This window comes from Acanthopagrus latus, chromosome 4 (assembly GCF_904848185.1).
Source record: "Acanthopagrus latus isolate v.2019 chromosome 4, fAcaLat1.1, whole genome shotgun sequence".
NCBI lineage: Eukaryota > Metazoa > Chordata > Actinopteri > Spariformes > Sparidae > Acanthopagrus > Acanthopagrus latus.
In genome coordinates, this window is record NC_051042.1 from 35,595,620 (window position 1) to 35,607,845 (window position 12,226).

General features: G+C 43.1%; 1 protein-coding gene across 3 annotated transcripts in view; it reads right to left on the reverse strand.

Moving 5' to 3' along the window:
- Positions 1–9,901, reverse strand: part of hsd11b2 (hydroxysteroid (11-beta) dehydrogenase 2) — an 18,399-nt gene extending 8,498 nt beyond the window's left edge. For all 3 annotated transcript variants that reach the window (XM_037096026.1, XM_037096025.1, XM_037096024.1), the window contains exon 1: positions 9,332–9,901. In XM_037096026.1, coding sequence (XP_036951921.1) covers positions 9,332–9,611 — 280 coding nt within the window. In that variant the 5' untranslated portion in view covers positions 9,612–9,901. The remainder of the gene's footprint in view (positions 1–9,331) is intronic.
- Between the last annotated feature and the right edge of the window lie 2,325 nt (positions 9,902–12,226).

The window sequence follows — 12,226 nt, forward strand, 5'->3', positions numbered from 1 at the left end:
CCCAGTGATTATCATTATTATATAATTATTATTGATATTATTTACTGTACAGTCTTATGCTGCTGGCTGAGGTGCTTTGTGTTGAACTGTTTTGTGTTGAACAGGTACTTTTTGAAAGCTTGTCACGTTGTCTCATCCCTGGCCTCTGTCTGGTTCAGGTCTGAGAGGTGCAGGTTCAGATCGGGTTCATACGCAGAACTCTGGTTCTGGCTTACATCTGTTATTGGTATTGGAACAATGTTATCATAGATAAAATAATAAAACTTTGTTCTCAGAGCAGTAAACTGTATTTTCTGTGTGAAACAGAACAGAAATCCTGAGTCGACACGTCCACATATGTTTTCCCAGAAGGTGCTGCGTCCCCCAGAGACAGAGACCTGTCACGTTCCCCATGGCTCACCCAGTTTCCCAGAAGTCCTAGCACCTACAACCTGATCCGCGGCAGTACTCGCTGTTCTGTTTGTTCTTTTGTACGGCTGGCGGGGGTCTGAAAGAGCTCTGCTGGCGAGAGCGGCAAGGCGCTGGCACGCTGCTTCACTCCGTGTCCTTGGAGGATTTCCAGAGTCACGTCCCGAAGAAAAATAGAGTGAACACTGGCTCCAGATATAAATACCACCGCTCTGCTGCATGTTACAGGAACACAGTCTACAACCTGATTCATAACCACACACACACACACACACACACACACACTGATATCACCTGTCAAACTGCTCACATCAACAAAACACAGCTCAGAAATCTGGCAGGAGAAGTCAGAGTCAGAGTGACTCGTCTCTCCTGAGAGGAAACCCTGTGTGTGTGTGTGTGTGTGTGTGTGTGTGTGTGTGTGTGTGTGTGTGTGTGTGTGTGTGTGTGTGTGTGCGCACACGCGTGTGCGGAGCACATTTATAAAACTTCAGCAGAACAAATCATCCCTGCAGGTTTCAGTCGCAGTGTTTCCTCACAGATCGGCTTCATTCATCTTTAAAAATAATATCACATAAACACATTTTTAGATTTTAAGACTTGAACCAAACATGCTGAATAAAAACAAAACCTTGTTCCTCATTAAATGGAGCCTGTTCACACAGTAACAACCCAAGTTATGTATGCACGGGCTGATTGATATGTTCATGCCTCAGGTTGCAGATGAGTCACACGGATCTCTGTGCACATGCACGTCAGCTGCTTCAGTGATTATGCAGAACGTCTGTATGTACTAACTTTTGCAGAGGAATGTAGATATGAGCTGTTCACCTGATCTGACACCCTCAGACTGCGACCTCCTCCTCACTGACTTCTACAAAGAGGATTTGTATTCCTGCCTCAGTGTATGAGGGAGGAGGAAACACAGCGACATGTTTTGATTTGTCATGATTTGTAATAATTATGGAGCGCCTCTGCAGATCGCTGGTGCAGATGTATCACGTGTTGCACGGCTGCCAGACCACACACTGTCCCACATTCTTCATCCTGTCCACTGCTGACCTCTCACAGCGAGCCCCCATATTTGTTCTGAGGGTGACGGCTGATGTGGACTCAAGTTTCAGACAGACTGACAGAGATGGGCTCGGCCTTGCTGCTGAACATTAACTCCCTCGGGCCCCTAAAAGGACAGCTGGGGGTTTCTCAGTGAAACACAAGCTCTGAGGAACATCCCCAGTGTAAACGGGCCGTTAAAGCCATAGATTGATCTCCATAAAGCAGACAGTTTGAGGCTGCAGCTGAACATGAGGACGTGTTATCGCTGCAGGAGATATCGGCTCCAAGGAGGAGCACCATTACGTAACAGGGTTGGGGCTCCGAGGGGCCCCTCCGATGAAAAAATAAACGCTGCTCTGTGAAGAGACAGAGGAGTGCTGAGAGACATACAAGGTCAAAAACACACATCTGTCTCCGGGCGGAGGACTCAACATCTGCACAGCAGCTACACCCTCATGCAGAGAGATTCAGCTGTAACAGGTCGACACACAGGACTACATCTCACTTCACCAAATGATGTGAAACACTTCACATGAGTGCATGATCAAGTACGTAAATGACCCACAAAGAATCAAATACAAAACCAGAAACTACAAAACAAAAACTTAAATGAAGACAAACTGAGTGGAGGGCAGTGGATATGACATCCTGCCTGATCGATGATGTGGCAGGAGGGAACCATCTGCTGTGAGAGTGAGGTGTTAAAAACGTCAGTAATAACATCAGCTCACTGATCGGCTCATGTCTCTAGTACACATCGAGGTATTTCATCTAGACCAGCAGCCTTATCGATGGTCACTCCCAGCAGAGTTTACTGACAGAGGCCGGCCCTCTGCAGGCGGAGAAGACTTTACAGCCGAGTCTTTGCTGACGAAATCACAGTGATCATAAAATATGTTCAGCCCGTCCAACGTGGCCTCACATCTGATCCTCTGTTGCCTGTGATGTTCTGGATCACCTGCCACATATTGTCAGTGCTGCTGGTGTTGAGGTGTCTCTCCAGTCTCTGCTATGACAGTAAATATTAATTAACATTACTGTAAATAAGAAGCTAGTTTTCATCTGTGGTCCCTGACCAGGTGTTTAGTTAGTACTTTATTAGTATTTTTCTTCAGTATTTTAAGTTCTAGTTTTTTTTTTAACAGGTGTAACTTTTTTCTTTAGCTGACAGAGTGGACGTCCACAGATGTGTGAATCGATCAGCGTCTGTGCACCTGAATGTAACTCACTGCTTTATTCTGCAGCAGCTGGAGGTCATCAGATACTCGAACTGCTGTCAGCGTAGAACACCATCATTACACCAGAACCACCCGAGGAATGTACCCATGACAGGGCTGACGAACGGGTCAGGAAGAGTTCATGTTCCACCTCACAAAGTTCTCCCTGTGGAACACAAGTTCTTGAAGAGATTCTAGTGGGACATAGTGAGGTTTTGGAGATCACTGAAGTTCTAGCAAGGAGGTTTCTAAGGGTTCTTGAAAAGTTTTCCAAAGATCCTTGATGAGGTCGTGCAACACTGAGTGTTTGAGGAGATTCTCATGATCTTTTGGAAGTTCAGAGGGATCACTGAAGATGATCCAGGAGTCCTAAGCAAGGTTCTCAACAACCTTGTTATGGTTGTGATCTTTGTCAAGCTTCTAGAAAAGGTCCGACAGTCTAAGACATTAGAAATTAGACAGCATTAGACTTCTTTATCTGTCATTCAAATTTCACCTTCCAGTGCAATTGGAACAAAATGTTGTTGCAGATGGCTTTACAGGGTAAGGGCCCCTAACAATGTCCCAGGGGTGCTTGATGATGTAACGGTTCCTTGATGGGGTCCTATGGGTCCTTGAGGAGGCTCCTGACACCCTAACAAAGGTTATGGGTATCCTTGAAGATACTGCAGTGGTGCATTATGCTACTATGGCCCCTGAGAGATTCTAAGGGTATTTGATGATGTCATGCGTGTTTTTGAGGAGGTTTGAGGAGCCCCTGAGTAACGTCTGGTCTTCATGAGTTGTCCTTGAGGAAGTTCTGAGTTCCTAAATGACATTCTGTGGTTCCTCCAGAAGGCTGTAGGGGTCAACCATCAGGGTCTAGAGGTGCTTGAAGAGATTTTAATGAGGGTCCCTGAAAAGGTTTTACAAAGACTCAAAAATTGGATCATATTCTCCAAAATATTCTGGTGGTTGTTCTGTTGCATCCCTTCTCTGTGGAAACAACGAGGCCACATGTTGAGGGTCCTCATTGCTTCATCACTTGGAAAACTGTGTTATAACAAACCACAGTCCAACTGTGAGCAGAGGTCATGTGACAGGAGTAGCAACTGTGTTTTTCTACCTTTAATAACCAGCTTGAATAAACACTGTGTGGAAATCTGTTGCATAACCCTCAGTGACCGAGCTCATCGCTGTTATCACTCACTCTGTCACTAACTGAACTCTGGGCTCTGATTGGCTATGCTAAGGCTTAAAGTTGAACTTTTGATGAACTTTCTGTCGGCGCCAAGTGACTGAGTGGTGGAGGAGGAGAGGAGGAGGAAGAATCTTAAAGGAGGAATGAGTTAAGATGGAGAGAAGAAAACAATACAGGCTGGGACGAAGGGGGTGTAGAAATAAAAGTGTAAAGTAGAGTAAAGTAAGTTTGAATGTGTCGGATGAGTCTGACTGCAGCTGTGTCACGAAACGTCAGGAACAGAGATCAGTGATCAGAGATTCATTCTGGATTCCACCCAGAGATCTTCTCCATCAACAGACAGCTGACATGCCAGGAAGTGACTCAGACTGAATGTATTTTTTTTTCCAACATTTTGAATGATTGTAGACTGAAATCTGCCAGCGTGTGATGAACATGGATCAGAGGTTCATGTTCCCCTCAGGACGGACTGAGACAGCTGTGCCAGCATCCGGTCTACATGTTAATGCGGTCAACACTTTGGTTTAATCAGCAGTAACTGAGTGAGAGGAGGTGGTGCTCTGAGGGCCGGACGGTATGTTCAACTCCTCATCATCAGAGAGAGGAGAGAGCGAGAAGGTGCAGTTGCTGAAACTTTAATTGTTTCATATATTCACTATCGATATTGAAAAATCAATTCTTTTCACTTCTCTGTGAGACAACCTGCACAGCTGCAAACAGCCACACTGAATGACAAGAGGATGACGTCACCATCTGTCTCACAGCTCGGACTGGTAGTTTTTGAATCAATGTGGGACACACTCAGAGTCCTGGACCTGGCGACCTCCACGGGCCAGGATATACTCAAAGACCATCACGTGTCACCGTCAAGTCTGACAAAGTGAGGACATTTGCAGGGACATGTCTAACTGCTGGGTTGTGTGTGTCTACACGTCATCCTCTGTGAGAGTCTGGTGGACGGCGGCAGGACGCCAGCCTGCAGCTCTGCCCGGTCAGCCTGCCCCATGGCTTCAGCCCTCATCCTTCGAAGAATGTTCCTCAAACAGTTCAGCTAGCTTTCTAAGAGGTTTACTAGGGCCTTTTTTTCCACCCTCTGCTCTTATTTCCAGAGTGACCCCATGCTGACCGTTAGCAGCTTTCAACCGAACCAATTAACAGCGAGCTGTTGATTGAGATCTTGGCTCCGGACCAGTTTTAAATCTCCTCTGAGATATTGTCTGTTCTATTGCCCTGCTGATTCACGAGGCCACGCCGGCTTCCACACTGTAATCAGAGCTGAGTTCATTTGTTTTGTTTCCTGCTGAGCTGAAACATGAATTCATGAGGACCAGGAGGAGAATGTGGACCGTTGCATAACTTTCAGGTGTCTCAGGTGTTTCTGTGTTTACGTCCGGCTTCAGCCTGTAAATACCACGTGGAGAGAAGGATATTCAGACACTGTCATGTGTGAGTCAGAGACTGAATTGTGTTGCCATGACACCAGACGACCTCCTGAACAGAATGCCTAGCGTGCAGTGTATGTTGATCTGGTCTGGGTTTACCTCTGCACAGCACAGTCTGATGTTTACAGACAGAAATAAGAAGAGTTGACTCCATCAGCATCTCTACCCAGCACATCACACATCACACCTCTGATCACCGCCAGTCACCAGACTTCATTGTCATGTTGTGTTCTGTTCGTTCTGTGTTTATTTGCCGTGGATGATCAGGAATTCTTTAAGCCACAATCATCATTTAGTGAAAATCTGAAGTCATCACAGCCCTCGCTGAAAACTGCATGAGACAAATGTTTACTATGTTCACCTTCCTAGCTGAGTGTGTTAGCATGCTGTCATTAGCAGTGAACCATGTGCTGGTTCTGGGCTGGAGCTTGTGCTGGTTCAGAGGTGGTTCAACCTGTGAACCTTTTAGAACCATTTTACTTTTCCATGAGCATGAGAGTCACTGTAGACTCACAGCATTCAGTCACTATACGTCTTTTTCTCACCTGTTTCCAGCATCATGACTATGGCGACTACGTCAAACTCTCTACAAGTGTTGCTCCTGACTTTACATGCCAACATCCAAACATGACTGCTGCTTTGTTTAGTGAAAATAGTGACAATCTTTTGTTGATGCTGCCTTGGATCAGTCACAACACACTACCCTAGCTCTGGTTTTTAAAATGGCGGGCATGGAAAGTTTTAGTTGATCCTTGGTCAAAATAACTCCACCCCCCAGCACCTGACCTAAGCAGTTCTTTGTTCTAGACTAGCAAAGTGTTGGCACCACTCTGGACACAAATTTTCTGGCCAGGAATCAGTATTTGGCTGTCAAAAGAATTGGTTCCACGGTAAGAATTGGCTCCAACCAGTACCTGACAAAAAGGGTTAACAGAGTCCAGTTGAGGCTGATGTGATGTCATCAGATATGCAGGTGTTTGGTCATAAACCAAAGTGTTGGACACAAGAAGATGTTGAGCTGATGAGAAGTCAAAGTCATGTCAGATTATCATGAATGTCTGTATAAAATCCAGCTGATAGTGGAGACATTGGAATCTCGCGGGGGCTCCCAGCGGGTTGCCTCGGCTGGCACCTAGCAGTTGAATTGTTGGTGCGGACCAAGGGAGTCCGACTGTTGGACTGACACTGACATCGCTAACATGACTATGATCATACTGTGCCTCTCATGAATGCACCGGAGCTGGTACATTCATTGAACAGTTTTAAAGGTTTGTTATTGTGATGAGATCCAGTCAGCAGCAGCTCGATGTGATGCTGTAATAAGTCAAAGCTAAGGCTCAGAAGCAGCTGCGTGTGATTTAAAGATGAATATGGAAACGCTGGACTTTTCACTATGTATCTGTGTTGGACCACAGTCCGTTTCTCCTCCTGGTCCTGTGGGAGCTCACCCACGAGCACACCTCTGTGATCGTATACGTGACTGCACTCAGCGATGGTGGGAGGTGAAGTTAACTGGGCCATACGTCGATCTTCTATGTTACTGTGTGAGTGTGGAGCGTTCGGTGACGTCCTGCTGTTGATGTTTGTTTGACCTACATTTCTTTCATCCTGATCAAACGAGCACTCCTTCCTGTGTGGGAGGAGAGGCGGACCCCAACTTCGTTCAAAGTCTAAACATGTTTGCACACATGAACACTGCTGGAGACAGAAGGCAGCAAACACTCAGCAGACGTTAACTGATAACTTCACTTTATTACGTGTTAATGTAAGAGGAGCAGTTCAGCCAAGGGTAACATCAGCGCTGTCAGAAGTCAACCTGAGTCAAAGTAAAGACACAGTGTGAAAATATTACTTTGGTCAAAGTGAAAGTCACTCATATGAATAGTACTCAGGTAAAAGTCTAGAAGTATCTGATATCAGTAAGTATCAGTAAAGTAACTGATCCATATATTTACATTATGTTCATATTGTGAGTCAGCTGATCATCACAATCAGATGATACAATTAATTAATTTTTAAAATTCAGCAGAAAATAGAAATACTCAAAGTGCAAGTACATGAAAATTGTACTTAAGTATAGTACTCGAGTAAAAGTTCTTAGTTATATTCCATCAATGCTTACAGAGACATAATCAGCAAGGGGACAAAAGTCCGTTACCACCAGAGATGGTGTTTGTATGACACGCCCCTTCAGCCCAACAGCCAATCAACTGCAACACTTGAACTGGGAAACATATCGTATTGTTGCAGTGACATGAGTGAGACGAACTAATGATTCACGATGACTGTCAATGATCATCTCTGCATCACAATTTTCATTTTCAAGAAATGAAAGAAATGTGAAAATTGGGACGCGGTGCAGCTTGGTTCACCTCTGCAGCTCTGCAGGACTTTCAGGACGACGTCCGTCACAGTTAACCTTCATTGACTAACTACCACATCTGAATGTTGTGATTGTGATAATATTTGACAAATTGTGCAGCTCAGTCCTGAATGAGTCTTTCACACTGTTCTACGTGTTCATGGCTCCATGTTAATCTTCGGCAGTAAGTGAAGACAATAAAGTTCTTCTAAAACAGTTTGGACCAGAGAGAACTCTGCCGGTTCACCCTGACTTTGAACAAGTCTTGTAGAAAAGAGACAAAAGTAACTTTTTTGAAAACATGTTGAGTTTTTGAAAGACAGACAGCTGCTGATTCAGCTCATCAAACTGTACATGTTTTTGAATAAACTGAGACATTTGAGGATGTCTCCCAGGGCTGTGGGACATGTCCCAGAGAGACGATGAAGAATAATGTTCAGCTGAATGAATTGCAACACAGCAGCTGCGTCTGCTCTGTCTTTTCTACCTGTCAGGTAACCTGAGGATCAGTTAGCACAGTGTGTGTGTGTGTGTGTGTGTGAGAGAGAGATTACATGAGAGTACAGTTACACAAAGGCAGAGCGTGGTGTTATTAAACAGTCACATTAATCTGCAGATCTGATTATCTCGTTAACTACGACACAAAGAGCACAGAGCCAGCTGGCCGTCGGGCAACAAAAATGTGATTAAGTCTGCATGGAGGCAGGTCCAAACACACACACACACACACACACACACACACACACACACACACACACACACACACACACACACACACAGGCACGCACACACACACACACAACGTGATCCATAAACTAATCGGTGGTGTTATCAGCTCATTTCCACGACGCCCTGATAACAGAAAGTGGGACAAAAACACAGAAACACACCCTCCTCTCTGCTGCTGTTTCCAGCCTTTTATTGTGAAGGGGAATCCCCCCCAACCGCCTATTGTTCCCCCTCTCACAAACACACATAGACATACACACACACACACACACACACACACACACACCTCCTCCCTGGTCGCTGCAGTGATTCAAAGGGTTTAACAGAAGGTTTAGAACAGACTGACCTCTCTGATCTCTGATCAGTTTCAGTCAAACAAAATATTATAAGTTTTCATTTTAACCTCTTGTTGCCTGTTTGAGTCGGTCCTTCAGTCACATTCACTGATTCTGTCTGTGCTTCAGCCGCTCACTTAATATTTATTCTTGTTCAGACACTTTCACCCAAAATCCAACTTTCTGATTTGATGTTTGAAAACTTGATTTTAAGTCTTGTGAGTTTAACGTTTAAGTTTTGAAAAAACAACAGGTTTTATTCACAGCAAAGGGCTGAAAAGACATTCTCATATCAGGAGGAAGCCAGCTCATGTAAAACAGACACTGACACTGAGACCACGTTCTTTAAATTCATCACAAATTCAGAACATGTGCCAACCTTGTCTCTCTGCTCTCAGATCAGCTGAGGGGTTTCATGATTCAACACATTTTACAAACCTCTCAGATCCAACAAACACAAGAAACACGCTGCTGTATTCACCCAACTAACACTAAAATGTGTTTAACTTCTAGACAACATACAAGCATACAAAGGGACTCTACATCATAAAATAAAGCCACACACACACACACCTGACAGAATAGGTGGGGCCTCGTCTTACCTGTGATGAGGATGGCTTTGCCATGGGTGGACAGGGCTGCAGGCGGTGGGCCGGTCCTGGTCGAGTAGAGGCAGCAGGCGAGGGCAAGCAGCGCCAGCAGCAGCATGGCTGGCAGGCAGAGCGCCCACAGACGCTCCACCAACACAGTCGCCCCCAGCCACGCCACCAGTGGGGGGGCTGCGCTCAGGTGGGAAGCCAAAATTTTCTTCATGGCTCCGCCGACAAACACGGTCACAACAGCCAGGTAAATCCAGAAGGGAAGATTGTAATCATCCATCATCAATGGACAGTCAGAGGAGCTTCACCTGTCTGTAACAGTGAACTCAGATTCACCTGTCTGTGTGCTTCACCTGTCTGTCACAGTTAACTCAGAATCACCCGTCTGTCAGATACTCTCTCTCTGCTGCTTCAGAGTAAAACAGAAGAGGAAATAATCTGCTCTAGTGCTTTGGTCAGTTCTGGCCCTCAGTGAGTGTATGTCTCTTGCCCGCTCTCGCTCTCTGCTGAACACACTCTGAGTCTGTCGGTGGAGTTGGTGCTCAGCTCGTCCCCTGACTCTCTCTCTCTCTCTCTCTCTCTCTCTTTCTCTCTCTCTCCTCAGCTCTCTGTATATATAGAGGAGCTGAAAGGGGAGGAGCAACCCTGCATCTAATCTGCAGCCCACACACACACACACACACACACACACACACACACACACACACACACACACACACACACACACACGGAAGAATGAAATGATTGGATTATTAATCAAACTTGCAGAATATGAAAAAAAACTTTTGAAGGGAAAAGTTTTAGCTGATGCTTTTTGTTTGTTGTTAAATGTTTTAATGAGTGAGAGATGTTAAAAACCTTAAAGAGAAACATGAAAAACACAAGGAACATCATGAACATGAGAAAAATCACAAACATGAGAAACATCACAAACATGAGAAACATCACAAACATGAGAAACATCACAAACATGACAAACTTGAGAAACATCACAAACATGAGAAACATCACAAATATGAGATACACGAGAAACATCATGAACATGAGAAACATCATGAACATGAGAAACATCATAAACATGAGAAACATCACAAACATGGGAAACATCACAAACATGGGAAACATCACAAACATGACAAACTTGAGAAACATCACAAACATGAGAAACATCACAAACATGAGAAACATCACAAACAAGAGCTACATCACAAATATGAGAAACATTATAAACATGAGAAACATCACAAACATGAGAAACATTATAAACATGAGAAACATCACAAACACAAGAAACATGAGAAACATCGCAACCATGAGAAACATCACAAACATGAGATACATCATAAACATGGGAAACATCATAAACATGAGATACATCACAAACATGAGAAACATCACAAATATGAGATACATGAGAAACATTATAAACATGAGAAACATCACAAACATGAGAAATGTCACAAACATGAGAAACATGAGAAAAATGAAAACATCACAAACATGAGAAACATCACAAACATGAGATACATGAGAAAAATGAAAACAGCACAAACATGAGAAACATCACAAACATGGGAAACATCACAGACATGAGAAACATCACAAACATCACAAACATGAGAAACATCACCAACATGAGAAACATCATGAACATGAGAAACATCATAAACATCACCAACATCAGAAACATCATACACATGACAAACATGAGAAACATCATAAACATGAAAAACATCATAAACATGAGAAACATCACAAACACAAGAAACATGAGAAACATCGCAACCATGAGAAACATCACAAACATGAGATACATCATAAACATGGGAAACATCATAAACATGAGATACATCACAAACATGAGAAACATCACAAACATGAGAAACATCATAAACATGAGAAACATCACAAACATGGGAAACATGACAAACATGAGAAACATCACAAACATGAGAAACATCACAAATATGAGCTACATCACAAATATGAGATACATGAGAAACATTATAAACATGAGAAACATCACAAACATGAGAAATGTCACAAACATGAGAAACATGAGAAAAATGAAAACATCACAAACATGAGATACATGAGAAAAATGAAAACAGCACAAACATGAGAAACATCACAAACATGGGAAACATCACAGACATGAGAAACATCACAAACATCACAAACATGAGAAACATCACCAACATGAGAAACATCATGAACATGAGACACATCATAAACATCACCAACATCAGAAACATCATACACATGACAAACATGAGAAACATCATAAACATGAAAAACATCATAAACATCACCAACATGAGAAACATCATAAACATGACAAACATGAGAAACATGAGAAACATCATAAACATGAGAAACATCATAAACAAGAGATACATCATAAACATGAGATACATGAGAAACATGAGAAACATCATAAACATGAGAAACATCATAAACAAGAGATACATCATAAACATGAGATACATGAGAAACATCATAAACATGAAAAACATCACAAACATGACGAACATGAGAAAAATCATAAACATGAGAAACATCATAAACATGAGATACATCACAAACATGAGAAATGTCACAAACATGAGACACATCATAAACATGAGAAACATCACAAACATGAGAACCATGAGAAACATCATAAACATGAGAAACATCACAAACATGAGCTACATCACAAATATGAGATACATGAGAAACATTATAAACATGAGAAACATCACAAACACAAGAAACATCAGAAACATGCGAAATGTCACAAACATGAGAAACATCAAAAACGCGCGATACTTCACAAACATGAGAAACATCACAAACATGAGATACATGAGAAACATCACAAACATGAGATACATCACAAACATGAGAAACATGATA